General features: G+C 35.4%; 1 long non-coding RNA gene and 2 gene segments (V, D, J or C); all 3 read left to right on the top strand.

Annotated features, from left to right (window-relative positions):
• Positions 1-2,172: 2,172 nt before the first annotated feature.
• On the top strand, positions 2,173-2,794 carry LOC119264158. The segment is given in 2 exon segments: positions 2,173-2,227; positions 2,376-2,794. Coding segments are annotated over 2 exon segments (468 nt in total).
• A 5,048-nt stretch (positions 2,795-7,842) lies between these two features.
• LOC108423472 overlaps positions 7,843-14,893 on the top strand; it is a 147,083-nt gene continuing 140,032 nt past the window's right edge. The window contains 2 exon segments of the C gene segment in view: positions 7,843-7,957; positions 8,091-8,390. Of these exon segments, the coding sequence occupies positions 7,912-7,957; positions 8,091-8,390 (346 nt within the window).
• LOC108423475 lies at positions 10,409-10,995 on the top strand. Its single transcript, XR_001857562.2, has 3 exons — positions 10,409-10,468; positions 10,583-10,632; positions 10,712-10,995. It is a non-coding gene; the product is annotated as an uncharacterized LOC108423475 (long non-coding RNA).

Here is a 14,893-nt window from a genome sequence, read left to right as displayed (position 1 = left end):
CCATGCATCAAATGATTTGGGGTCATTTGTTGTCCATTAGTTTTTGCAGGAGACAGTGGTGTCACTCAAAGCCCCCGATTACTCTGGGTTCAGAAGGGAAAATCTGGTGAAATTAACTGCAACCATGATAAAGGGAACCTTTACTTTCACATGTATTGGTTCCGACAGCAACAAGGGAAACCTATGGAGCTCATCGTTTATACATCAACAACCAGTGAACCAGACTTTGGCTCCTTTGATAAAAACAAATTCTCTGCCACTAAAAAAGTAGCTGAAAGTGGATCTTTCACTGTGATGAATGTGGAGTCAGACGACAGCGCTCTGTATTTCTGTGCAGTGAGTGAGCACAGTGGTACAGTCCTATTACTCTGCAGAACAAAAACACCTGTGCTGATGTTACTACAACTAGCAGGACAGGAGGACTCCCAACATCAACTAATGTAGATTCTCAGCTTTATTTCACTTCAGTTTCACTGAATTTCAAAGAACAAAGCTATAAACACTCCAAATTCCCTAAACTTGCCTGTGGATTCATTAAAGATTATATCCATGGCATAATCCTATTAATTTCCAACCATGACACAACATACATACACAGTCAAAGTGCTGCATGGCAACCACTAAAAAAGGACCTACTAATGCTTTTAATGTGAAAATATGTGTGTGTATATTATAATGTACAGTATACTGAATACACAGTACACAGTAAAGCTTTTTCCTTCTTAGTGCCAAACTATGTCCACTGAAATTGAGTGTAAATCCCAATTGAACATGACTGGAGAGTGGATAGTGCAAAAGGATCCACTCATATTCTATTTGAGAGCATTTCAGGACACTGTCTTGCATGACTGCTGCGAATAAAGCACATTGTTGTGGTGAATCTTTTTAACCAGCACTGCCACAACGGATGAATTTCCCAGCAGCGATCACCCATAGCATACCAAATGCAGCCAAACACTATGCGCTGACCTGATCACGGTCGTGCAATTTCACTGCCTCTCCTATGTTGGTGTTTTGCATCTTTTCACATTGTAAGAGCTCTATGATAATCTAGCAGTAGATGCGGTTGCTGACACAGAATAAAAGAATGAGCACCACTCTTACAGGTAATATAAGACTCTATCCCTTTGAAAGATTTAAAGATCCACGGAAGATAATTTACCTTAATGTTCAAGATCCAAATAAGAGCACCAAACACATTTTCAGAACATGACCACCCTTGTCTCCTTTTCTTAATCCTTCTCTACAGATATCATTTTTTTCTGTCTAGACTGTTTAAGTTTTTCTAAGGTTTTTATAGTTTAAGGCTGCATAAACAAAGTACAGACCAATGGGTTAAAGTGAAGAATTGCATTCAAAAATATTGTCCATATATATCCATTAACCAAATATCAATTAACAAATTTGAATACAATTAGTTTTTGAATATATATTTTTCCCTAATAAAGGTAGTATTAATAATTAATATTAATAATTTAGGATTAATATTTCTTATATCATATATAATATAAAAAGAAAATTACTGAAAGTGGTCAACAGTGTAACATTTTATAAACATGAAGCAGATAAAACTTTTGAGAGTATTTTTTTTAGGTGATGAACTTTTATAGAGGGAACAATTCTCCTAAAGCTTAAAATTTAAATTTAAATTCTTAAATTTTGCTATTAGCCCAATTCAACAATGAACAATTTGTCCAAGAACAATGCATGCCAGTACAATGGGCCTGTAGATGGAGCTATAGTTTCATTCATGTATTAAAGAAGTTGGGGGATATGGGTAAAATCTCTCTAAACACTAAACAAGTCATATTAAGTGTGAAATTTGCTTTAGCCTGAAGGACATCTTCTTTTTCTTGATGACCATCATGAATTTACTCACCATCTCATTTTTGAGCTGCTGGCACTTTAATGAGCAAAATATATCACTTACTTTTTTTGTCTAGGTTATGTTATAAAAAACATTTTTTCTTTATTTTAAGACACTGTTTCTCTCATTAACAGTAGTGTAAATAATGATCAGCAAACAAGGCATGATTGCATGAAGTCTGCTTGTGTGAAGCAGTCACATTTTCTTCCACCATCTGAAAGTGGGAGTAAACCAAATGATGTCATATATTGTATCCACAACTAGAATTTATGTTATGCCACTTTAATTAATTTTGGACAGCAAGATTCAACATGATCAGACCCATTATAATACTGCTTCAGTCACTGTACTGGATCCAAGGTAACCAAAAAATGCTCTGAAGTACTTGCATGACAACCATTTAGGTAATTCTACTGCTGAATAATACATAGGCTTATTATTCACAACAGAGCAATAAACACAGGAGCAATATCTGTTCGGTAAAGCTTGATTCACTGTTTATTCACAGGTGCTGCAGAGGCAAAAGATGTCATTCAGCCCAACGTAATCTGGGCTGAAAAGGGCCGTTCAGCCACAATTCACTGCAAACACACAAAGGGAGTAGATTACAATCAGATGTACTGGTTCCATCAGCGCCAAGGAGAGTCTATGAAGCTTATTGTCCTCACAGCCACCTATATCAAACAGTCAGAGTTTGAAGAAGGTTTTAATAAGGAGAAATACTCAGCAAACAAAACAGCTGTTGAGAGTGGATCATTAACAGTGAACGATCTGGATTCTACTGACAGTGCTATTTATTTCTGTGCAGTGAGTAAACACAGTGTCATCACCACAGGGAGAGGCTGTACAAAAACATACTCTGTGCATATGTATCACAGGCAAGAGGAGAAACGGAGAACACCTGAAGGGGGCAATGTATCACAATAAATCTGAATTGCTAGGGTAAAGTATAATTTAGTACATCTACACTTCTTGCTGATTGAGAGATTGTCATTAGCTTCCAATATAGCAAGTCAACATTAGCGTTCCCTGCGATTATAAGCACATCCAGTGGCGTAACGTCATACTCAGGCTTGTATGACAATCTTTTGGACGGGAACCCTGCTTAATTCAAGTTTATCACAGGGTGAGGTAAAGATATTGCAATATACTAAATATGCATATATTGGTTGCTTCAGTTTTTAGTATTAGCGTATTGTAATTAATCCTACAAAGAGGATAACATTCAGAGCCAGTTTAGAGGGAGTTCAACTATTTCCTTTTCCTCCTATTATCATATCAAAACCAAAGTAAAACCCAAAAGGGAGCAGGATTTTAACAAGCCCTTTCTTAATTGCCAGGGCCCACCAGCTGGCCAAGTTTTATTACATATTTCTATAATCTAAGTATATCTTCCTGTAGATACTGAAAAATAAACCTTATGTAATAAGCCTGGGATTTCAAGGGGATAAATGACTTTAACACACTGGCAAGTCCAGTGCTGACCTTCATTTTTATTTGTTTCTGGCTTTGAAAAGGGGTGTGGGGGGGACTCAATGTATAGTGTGTCTGCCAGGCACATGTTTTTAAAATATATCTACAAGAAGCACTAGCATGCCAAAGAAACTGAAGGTTTGACTGGAGAGCACTGAGTGCTAAGCAGTCACAGGTTAAAAAATCAGGCAGAGCTTGGACGATTATGCATTGATAAAATAAAAAAGCAGAGCTCATGAGCCTCCTAATGTATGGGCCCATATGCAGGTGCTATGCCACTGAATATATCTCAGTTACAGATTAAACTGACATTTTATTTACAGATTATAGTCAGTGAATAACTTGATTTAGATTATGAGAGCACCTAGTTTGCATTTACTAGGTTTCTAAATTCACTTCAAACTTTAAAACCTCATTGTACATAATAGTGACTGTTATTTTTGAATTGATGCCTTATATTTTGTAGGAAAATATCACAGAATGTGATAGTTATCTAGTCATTTTGATTTAGTATTAGAATTATACTGAAAACTCATCAACTGCTATGCAAGATTAGTCAAATTTACATGCAATAAAAATATTACATATAATGACATGTTAATATGCTGACAATTGCTGTGGGAGAGACCTAAACATCTCTGCCTTCCCATGATGTGAACAATCTGATGTTATTGTAACAGACTGAGTATGCTCCTCCTCATTTTTTTGAGCAACTCTGAGGGACCACACTGTACTTATTCTCTTACTAGTAGAGGTTTGCAACAATATTAATCATTAATGTCATGAGGATATTCCTTAACCATAAACAGGTCCACATATTTCTGAAATAGAGATGTTCAGCACAAGACAGATCTTTATCATTCTGATTGTGTTGCACTTAGTGTCAGGTAAGCTTTTCATACAGCACTGCAGAACAAAATATTGTGTTATACAAGACTGCACACTAAAACGCCTTGTCTCTCTTTTCTAGGACAAAAGTATGATGTGCCTCAGTATCCCTCTGACCTGTTCATTAATCCAGGAGAATATCGTGAACTGAACTGCAATCATAGTGTCCCATCCTTTGATATGATATCATGTTATCAACAATCTATTGGAGACACTTCTCTGAAACTTATTGGATATGTATCTTATACAAGTCCAAAAACTGAAAGCTCTTTCGAGGGTCGCTTTAATGTTTCTGGAGATGGTATGAAACACTCTACTCTTCATCTGTTCAAACTGAGAGCAGCTGAAGACAGTGCTGTGTACTACTGTGCAGCAAAAGAAGCACAGTGACTCCAAGCACCCTCCCTCTTCTACAAAAAGCTCACACTTCCAGCTTTACTGAAGATACAAACAAATAAGCAGTACTTGTGAATTAAAATGTGTAGAAGTGTGTTCTCTGTAGAGGATGTGTTAACTTATTTTCACTTGGAAAATCAACAAAACATGAAATTTGAGAATTTGAGTGAAAGGTTACCCCAAACTTTTGCATACGAGTATACATTCCTATTCTAGCATTAATCAAATTATATTACACACAAATACATTGAAGATAAATTGAAATCTTTGTAGGATTTTTTTCTTTTAACATTCAGCCTTTGGGAAATTTGAATCAATATTTTGAACCATGAAATGCCGTTTGGAATACTATAATCAATGCAAAATTGTGCAATTGTTCTTACCCCCCTAAAGTAATTATTAAAACTGGTTTTGCTACAGTTACCTTCATATTTATCACATTTTACTGGGTGCTCTTATCCACAAAAGTGCACTGATGTCTACATGGAAAATGTATGCTTAGCCTAAACAGGCAATAAATATTCACAAGACACTGGCAGAAACAGTGCTGATAACTATATACATAGAGGTGTGCTCATCCCTAACCAAACGATTATACCATCTGGGTGCCAGTACAGAGAACAGCCTTACAGCTTGTATTGAATGGCTCAAAAACACCTTTGCAACATAGGAGTCAGAAAGACATTCCTAAGATTAAACTACTCTGACATAATTTAGAGGGAGATTCCCCACACCGATTGTGTGAATCTTTAAATTAGAATGTGACTGACTAGACTTCAAGATTTATATCAGTGTTTCACACACAAAAAAAGTTCTCATCCTCTTTACTCTTTTTCAAATTAAGCACTTTAGTCCTCTTTAGCACAACTACTTTTAAACTCCCGCTGACCTCTTTAATAATCATAGAGAATCTGTGAAGTTTATAAATGTCTTACCAATTCTACACTATGATCACTGATGACTAATTAGATTAGTCTCATACTAAAATGAGAAAAATATTACATTTATGTAAATTATATATCGTATCTTCAAAATGAGAACTTTATAGGAGAAGGAAAAAATCATTTTACTTCTAATGTAAGTCAAAGGAACCAGACTTTTTTCCAGTTTGTTTCCCATTTCTTTTGGTCCATTCATCATGAAATGTACGCAAAATGTAAAGGACAACAGGCATTTTCGAATTATGTGAAAACCTGAAAGGTTTTGTTCCGACAGCAGCAATATATGTGTATGTATATATATATATATATATATATATATATATGTGTGTGTGTGTGTGTGTGTGTGTGTGTGTGTGTGTGTGTGTGTGTGTGCATATGTTTGTGCATTTTAACCAAACCAGTGTATGTCATTATAACAGCAATTGCTCTACTCCTATAATTCCTGCAGAGACTGAAGATTACAGAGTCCACTCCTTAATACAAAATCTCTCCAGATGCTTGTGGTTCCTAGGTCCTCTTTTCTGGACTCTCTTCTTCAGTTCATCCCATTTCCAATGGGGTTTAGGTCTGGAGACTGTAACGGCCACAACAAAAGTCTTCTGGTCCATCTACCAAATATTTTGTTAGAATGGAGGAGGTGTATTATTGCTCTTATAAAATAAAATGCAGGTTCTTCTGCAAATCTTCTTAAAATCTCCCATCATTATTCTTGAACAATCATATGCATCTCTAACCATCCTCCTCCCTGTGTGTGCGGGGAGGATAACCATGTATCCATATATCCTTTCCCAGGCATGTTCACTACAGCTGTGTTTGTTTCTAACATCTTAATTACTGCTTTAAAATCAGATTTCAGCATTGGAGTTTAAAGGAGATCCATTATGATCTGACTGAAGGATAAAGGTGAAGACAAGGAACAAAGAGAAATATTCCAAGTTGAGAATGTTAAAAAAGGGTGTATGCATTATTTTTGTGTCATTTCCTTAATGTGTTCTTTAACAGGATGTTTCACTTGCAGCCACGCCTGAGTTCCTCCTCACTCACTCATTAGTGCAATTCAGTATGATCAGTGTTATCATCATCTTGACTCTCTCACTGTGGTGGACCTCAGGTATTATAAAGTATATGAAGTCTGTAATACTTTGCATGTTTTCAGTCAATTTTATCATTTTTTTTAGTTTTTGCAGGAGACAGTGGTGTTACTCAAACCTCCAGAATACTCTGGGCTCAGAAGGGAAAATATGCTGAAATTACCTGCAACCATGATAAAGGAGGCTTTTACTTTCACATGTATTGGTTCCGACAGCAACAAGAGAAGCCTATGGTGCTCATAGTTTATACATCAACAACCAGTGAACTAGACTATGGAAACTTCAGTCAAGAGAAATTCTCTGTCACTAAAGAAAGAGGTGAAAGTGGATCTTTCACTGTGAAGAATGTGGAGTCAGATGACAGCGCTCTGTATTTCTGTGCAGTGAGTGAGCACAGTGATACAGTCCTATTACACTGCTGAACAACTGTACTGATTTCACTGTAATAACTAGCAGAATAGGCAGGGGAACTTCAAGCAAAGCTCAAAGAAAAGTATTGATTGCAATATATTGTGCTGCACTTATACATTGCATTTTATTGTACTGCACTGTGTATTGTAGTTTATTGTATTGTAGTGTATTGTATTGCACTGTACAGAGTTCTGTGCTCAACTCTGTTCCTTTTCTCTGGGTATCAACAGCGACTTTTGTTTCTATCAGTACCTGAGCTCAGGACTTTCTTTCTCTCTAACCTATTGGTAACTGGCAAAGATACTTGTTCTACACAGACAAAGCACTTCTTATAAGTCGCTCTGGATTAGAATGTCTGCTAAATGCTGTAAATGTAAATGTAACACTCAACTTTCCCTAACCATAGCTGTCTGTAACTATTCTTAGAAAATATGCACTATTGCTTCATCCTACAAAATGGTAACTATGAGATTATGTTGACATTTCTAATGCAGTCCTGACACAACATATATGCTCTTTATCTTTTAAAGTGCAACAAAGCAACCACTGCAGATTTGAAAGGCCAATTCAGTGTGAGTGGAGACTCCAATGATCCACTTTTGCTTTCCATGTGTATTTGATGACACAGTCTTATGTTACTGCTGACAGATGTTAGGGATTAACCCTTCATTAACTATCACTTTCACAGTAAGTGTGGAATGCTGCACTTCAGTTAATTCATCACGTTGATGTAATTTGGCTATTTCTCATTAGGGGGCGCTATGCATCTGTTCATATTGTAAGGGTGTTGTGACAATGCAGCAGTTGGTACAAATGCTGACATTGACTAAGAAAAAGAGCCAAGATGATCATCATTCTTGTCACTTTCACTGCATCGCTCTGCCTTGCAGGTAATTTTTGTGTGTTTTATTCTCTAATATTGTGATGGACTATAAAATTAGCACTCATAAATAAGAATGGTCACATATTTAGTATATTGTAGTAATCATGATTGTATTATTATTATTATTATCATCATTACAGGGTCCGCTTCAGCTGCTCAAAATGTTTACCAGACTCCTCCTGACTTGATCAAGAATAAGGAGAAATTTGCAGAGCTTCACTGTTCTCACTCTATACCGAGCTATCAGGTCATTCTGTGGTATAAACAGTATGAGAACAAGTTCCATCTTCTTGGATATCTGAATCTTGGCTCAAACTTTCCTGAAGAAGCCCTAAAAAACAAAATCACATTAGATGGAAATGGACGTAATAACAGCACACTTACTATCAACAATCTGCAGCTAAATGACAGTGCAGTTTACTTCTGTGCAGCAAGTCAGGCACAGTGCTGTAGATTGCTGTGCTCTTTAACAAAAACCTTCTCCTTCAGAGCTGCACAAATGATCCTCCTGCTGCCAAAGACAAGTTACTTGCCAAACGAGGACACATAACCACTGTTACCATCATTCAAATGTCATTATTTTCTGTACAGATCTGGGTTCACTATGCTTCCTTCTAGAGAAACTTACCGAGCCAGAATTGCTCACTGAGGTGGTGATAGTTATCAGAATCATAATCACGAACATTTTATTTCACCTACATGTTACACATACAAGGAATTGTTTTGGTGAGTGCACATATGTATGGATGTATGGCATATAACATACTGAAAAGACCAGACCAGCTCACATACAATACAAATATTTCGCTAGCAATAAAAAGTCCAACAAATAGAATAAATAATAAGAAAGAATATTAAAGAGGCAATGTGAAAGGAGCTAAAGAGACATCCAAAGCATTTAATGTTTTAAAAGCTGCATCACATAAAGTTACTACAACCTCCAGTTCTGGAAAATTAAGACCTTTTGTAAAACGCAATAAAAACATCTGTGTTTCCTGTTAATCCTTTTGAACTTTTATATAATGGAAAAACATAAAGAAATGACTTTTAATGTTTTGGCTGACCACTTGAATATTGTAAATATTCAAAAAGAGCAATAATTCGATGCCTGCAACAACCTAAAAAAAAAATCTACATTTCACATTAAAATTTTATTTTTATTCACAAAACACAATTAATTTGGTCAGTGAAACATTGGAAATCAACTCTGTACTTTTGTAAATTAAATAGTTTGATAAAATTAACAAATCAGATTTTTGTTTTTATCGCAAGTCCCAACTTTTCTGGAAAAGGTAGTTTGTACCTTGTTTCTATGTATGTTGGTTGATACCTGATACATTGTTTAAGTTATGAGGAGGTTTTGACTTAAGACATTTTCTTTTAAAACACATTAATGGCAGAGAGGTAAATACGGGGCACTGTAAGGCAAAATAACCCTCAAGAAAACATTTCAGTAGCTGAAAACAGAAATTCTAAACAAATTGTGAAATCCCCTTTAAAGGCAAAATTAAAGACAAAAAACAAGGCAGTAAAAACTACAGTAGAGAGAAGCTCTTTTTTATTGAAGAACCAAGAACCAGACTTTGATTGTCTGTATTTGTATGAAAAAAAAGTTTGCATGGTGGTAAAAGCCTGCTGTTGACAATGTGTGGCTAAGAATCTGGCCTCTAGGTGGTGCTGTAGTTTCATTCATGTATTTAAGTGGGAGGAGTATTCGAACTACTAGAATTGCCCATTGCCTCTAATTTATGTCATTAAAACATGAAATACTAAGTGTTAAACACGGACCATCTCTGCCTTACAGAGGTGGTACAAATAAAAGAACTTGGGGTACCTCTAATGATGATAGGAAAAGAGACTGCCCTTTAAAAGAAGGGGTGATGGAAGAAATAGCAGCTCATTGATCATAACCAGCCCCTCAGTGAATGACAGCGCTGTGTATTTCTGTGCAGCCTATTACACAGTACTGTAGATTACAAACACCTTCATCTGATCCACATTACCACCAGGACAACACCTGGAACTGTCGGATGACCTTAATGTTGAGCCAATAAAGACCACAGATAGGTTTGACTTTTTTGTAAAATGCAAGGCTGGTTAAGAGTTTGTAATTGCGTTTTGTGTGTCTATTGTCTACCATAGCAAACCTCACATTTATGTCCGTGCTCTGAAGGTTTTGTGCTTGTTTTCTGAAAGTTCTTAGTTAATTAACAGTAAATTCACATTTTTCCTCTACATTTTCTACAATATTTGACTTCTCTGATTGACAAAAGTGTAAATAGTGCCTGTTAAGTAATATATGCTAATGAGCAAAAAGTGGACAAATCTGTCATCATGTTTTCCTCCTGACTCTACAGGTGATGAAGGAGTTAACTACATGGCTGTAGCAACTGATGTCATGAGCTGTATCTACAGATAGGGTTTGGCTTATGCCACTTTAGTTCATTCTACACTTTAGCAGGAGTTGACATGATCTGATTCCTTATAATACTGCTTCACTCACTGTACTGGATTCAAGGTAAACAAAAATGCTCCACATTGCTGTTGTTAGTTTCCCCACGATATTAGTCACTGACGTCACAAGGAATAAGCAGCTTCAATCATTCTAAAGTTTTTATTTATTTCTATACAGCATGAGGAGACAGATCTTCATCATTCTGACTGTGTTACACTCTGTGTCAGGTGAGCTTTTTACACTGCACTGCAGAGCAAAATGTTCTGTTACACATGAATACACACTAAAACCTGTTCTCTTTTCCAGGTCAGTCACAAAACAAATATGTTCATCTGACCTGTTCATTAATCCAGGAGAATATCATATACTGACCTGCAACCATAATATCACATCCTACGACACTATATTGTGGTATCAACAATCCATTGAAGACACTTCCCTGAAACTCATTGCATATTTATATTACAAAAGAGCGGCTGTTGAAAGTGTTTTCAAGGGTCACTTTAACATTTCTGGAGATGGTGAGAAACACTCTGCTCTTCATGTCTCCAAACTGAGAGCTGCTGAAGACAGTGCTGCGTTTTACTGTGCAGTAAGTCGAGCACAGTGCTATGAGTGCCCTCCCTCCTCTACAAAAACATCTACCTGAAGCAGGACCAAAGTTTCATATTTACTTATTTATTAACAACTTTAGAATAAACATTGAGATGGAGGCAATAATGAAATATGTCATATTTATAGATTAGAATAGTACAAGAAGTATCCAGTAAGAAGAAAATCCAGTAATATTTGTTAATTATGCTCCAACATGAAACCTACAGTATGTTCATACTTTTGACTTTATCATTGCACTGGAACTCATGTATCTTAAAGTCTTTTAAAATACTGGAGATAAGACTAAATAAACATCAGTAGAAAATAGCCAACTTAATCTGATCATACATTCAGATTGTACTCTGTATGTGATGAATTTCAATGTTCTGTGAAATACATACCAATAAGGTACATTGTGCTTTTCCACTGCAAAAAATATGTATATATTATGGGAAATGAAATGATCCTAAATCTAGTCAATATATCTATCTATATTCATCATTTCAAGGTTGTTTTAAGCTTATTCTAGGATTTTCACATGCTTAAAGTAATTTTGTCAAGTAAAATAAATGCCAATATAGTGAGATAATTTGACTTAATAAAATTACCCAAAAGAACCAAAACTGTCTAGAATAAAGTTAAATAATCTTAAAATAAAGTTGCATCACTGAGAATAATGAGAAAGATTAGGTATAGTAACTAGACTTAGGATAACTTCACTTGCCAATTAAAAAATATTAATATTTTATATATATATATATATATATATATATATATATATATATATATATATATATATATATATATATATATATATATATATATATTTATTTATTTATTTATATAAATATATATATAGTATATATATATATATATATATATATATATTACTATATATATTATTTTACTTACATTTCTCAACAAACAGTTGACTGGAAGTTAGAACACCTAATAGCTACCCGACTTGGCAAACTCACCTTGTCTCATTTAGTTGTATCAGAAAAGGAAGAGGTGTCAACATGTCCACCCCAGAGTCCAACTCTCAGCATCACTGAATGTATTTGGAAATTACCCAGATTATGTCAAGCATAAATTGCAACCAATTTCAAAGACTGAACTTTGGAGGTGTGGAAACATATCCCTGCAGATTTCTTTGAAAAACTGAAAGCAAGTCTGTTAAAATGAATGGAAGCTGTAATAAATGCAAAGTAGAGTCTGAAATAATGAAAAATTTAATTGTATATTTAGGTTTATTTGTTACCCTCTGATGGAAACAAACTCCAAATAGATGTTTAGCACTAATCTTTAAGGCTCTTGGATGCTCTTTAACCAACAAATGTCTTTCCAAATAACTCAGTTTATCACATGGTCCTTTCAGCTTATTATTATCAGGCTGATCCATGTGGTCAACTAATAAAAATAACCACAACAACCACTTTATAGTCTGCTTTCTCTTGTGTAGTATGTAAATAAGAGGGGGCAGTGTTTCATCTCTACGTAGCCTAAACTGTGATGTCATAGTTTAGTGCTTTTCCCCCAACATTAGGAACACACTTTCTTCAAATCAGAGTTTTTTTTTTATTCTATTGCCCATTTTTAGCTGCTCAGTCTCAATGTGAGTGAACTCATGGATAGATTTACTCTTATCACCACTATTCATTCTTTAACCTGGTTAACAGGTAAGTTTGGTCTAAATCATATGCAGGTCACATAAGGAATTCCAGCACTTCCTTCTTAGTCTTTAGACTATGTTTGCAAATGAAGTACACAACAAACTATGTGATATTATTCTTTGTTTTTCTTTTTATCTTTGCAGTTTCTTCCAGCACTTATGAAGTTGCCCAAACTCCTTCTGATCTGCTTAGAAAGCCTGGAGAGTCTGCAGAGCTTCAGTGTTTACATAGCATTTCAGACTTTAATTACATTTTATGGTACAAACAAACCAGAAACAGAGAACTTCAGTTCATGGGACTCCTTGCTTTTACAAGTTCTCAACCAGAGCCTGAATTCAGAAATAACATTGCCTTATCAGGCAGTGGAAATAAAAATGGCCAACTGACCATAAATACTCCAACATCTAATGACAGTGCAGTATATTACTGTGCAGCATCTACACAGTGACTTATTCATCCTCTCTCCTCTACAAAAACTCTCCTCTTTCAAACTGTTACATTTAACCACATAAAGCTTGACTACTACACAACTGTGTGCATTCATTTCTGGAGCAAAATTTGGCTCTAGTTTGCATGCATGTTACATGTGTATTATGCCAAATTGCCAATGAGAGTGTATGCTTAGATTTAGATGTGATATCCTGTATTACCTGTAAAATGTTATAATTTATCTTCTGGCTCATTGAAGGAAATCAAAAGATAAAGTGCTTCACTTATTGCACTGTTCTGCTAAAACAAAGAATTCAGTTTTTTTTTCTTTTTAAATGCCAATAATTGTCAATACCATCAATACCACAATCAATATTCTGACCCTCAGCATTATGAATTTAACTTGTTTTTCCTTATTGAAGACATCTTAGGGTCTGCTCCATCTGTTACATTAAGTATAAATGATTTGTTTCAAAAGTTTGGGTGCTCTGAATTCAAGTTAAATGGACTGTTGTCTGATGAGGGCAGTGAGTTCCCACATATTGTACTGTTAGGTAAAAGTATGTTAGGTCTTACAAAGAAAGGACATTTGGCTACATGCTAACTTTGGTAAAGTGTTATTATTCCAGTCTTCACAGCAAATCTTCTTGCTATCAATCTACAAAGTTTCAGGCTTTCCTCGGTTAACAATTTTAAATGAAACTACATTTTAAATAAACACAGCAGTAATAAGAAGTAGCTATGACCACAAACTCCATAACCTTAACTCTCTCCTTAGACGATATCTCTTCCTAATAATTTACAATCATGAGACATCATGTGTATCATGTGTAGACAATCTTTACACATCGAGCAACCACTTATTTATGTCTCTGAAATTCAAATAAATTCTAACGCAACATGACTAGAGACAATGCAAAAGTATTCTACAGCATTCTGTAGAGATTATTTAAGGACACTATGTTGTTTTCTAGCTGTTACAGAAACACACTGCAAGTGTTCCATTTTTTTAACCATCACTACCACAATTAATGCTGGTTAACCTCTGCACCTGCCATCAGCTGATTCATCACAGAGATGCGATTTGGCTGTTTTCCACATGGGGGGAGGTGTATCTTTTCACAACATAGGGGTTCTGAGACAGTCTAGCAGTTGATGCAGTTGCAGACAGACATTAGAAAAAAGTCAAGATGATCTTCACTTTTACTGCATTACTCCTCTGGTTTACAGGTACTGATGCATTTTATAAATGCAGTTTTTTATATTTGCTATACAATTAATGGCAATGTTCATATATGAAGTAATCGTTCCCTTATTTTCATACAGGGTGTTCTTCAGCTGTTAAAAATGTTCACCAGACTCCTCGTGACCTAGTCTGGAACAAGCAGGAATCTGCCAATGTATACTGTTCTCACTCCATTGCCAATCATGAAGTTACACTCTGGTACAAACAGTCTGAGAATAACCAGTTACATCTTCTTGGATATCTGAATTTGCAATTTAAATATCCTGAGGAAGCCCTAAAGACCAAGATTGAATTAGATGGAGATGGACGTAATAACAGCACACTTACTATCAAAAATCTTCAGCCAAATGACAGTGCAGTTTATTTCTGTGCAGCGAGATACACAGTGCTGCAGACTGCTGTGTTCTTCAACAAAAACTCTCCTCCTTCTTAGCTGTACTAATGTTCCACCTACTGCAGACACTAAATATATAAAAAGAATATGAATATTAAAAACATTTGACTGCATTTATTTCTTGACCAGTTAAGTTTTACTGCTGGATATAT

Source organism: Pygocentrus nattereri, chromosome 10 (assembly GCF_015220715.1).
Source record: "Pygocentrus nattereri isolate fPygNat1 chromosome 10, fPygNat1.pri, whole genome shotgun sequence".
Classification (NCBI taxonomy): Eukaryota; Metazoa; Chordata; class Actinopteri; order Characiformes; family Serrasalmidae; genus Pygocentrus; species Pygocentrus nattereri.
This window is presented reverse-complemented; position numbering and strand designations above follow the sequence as displayed.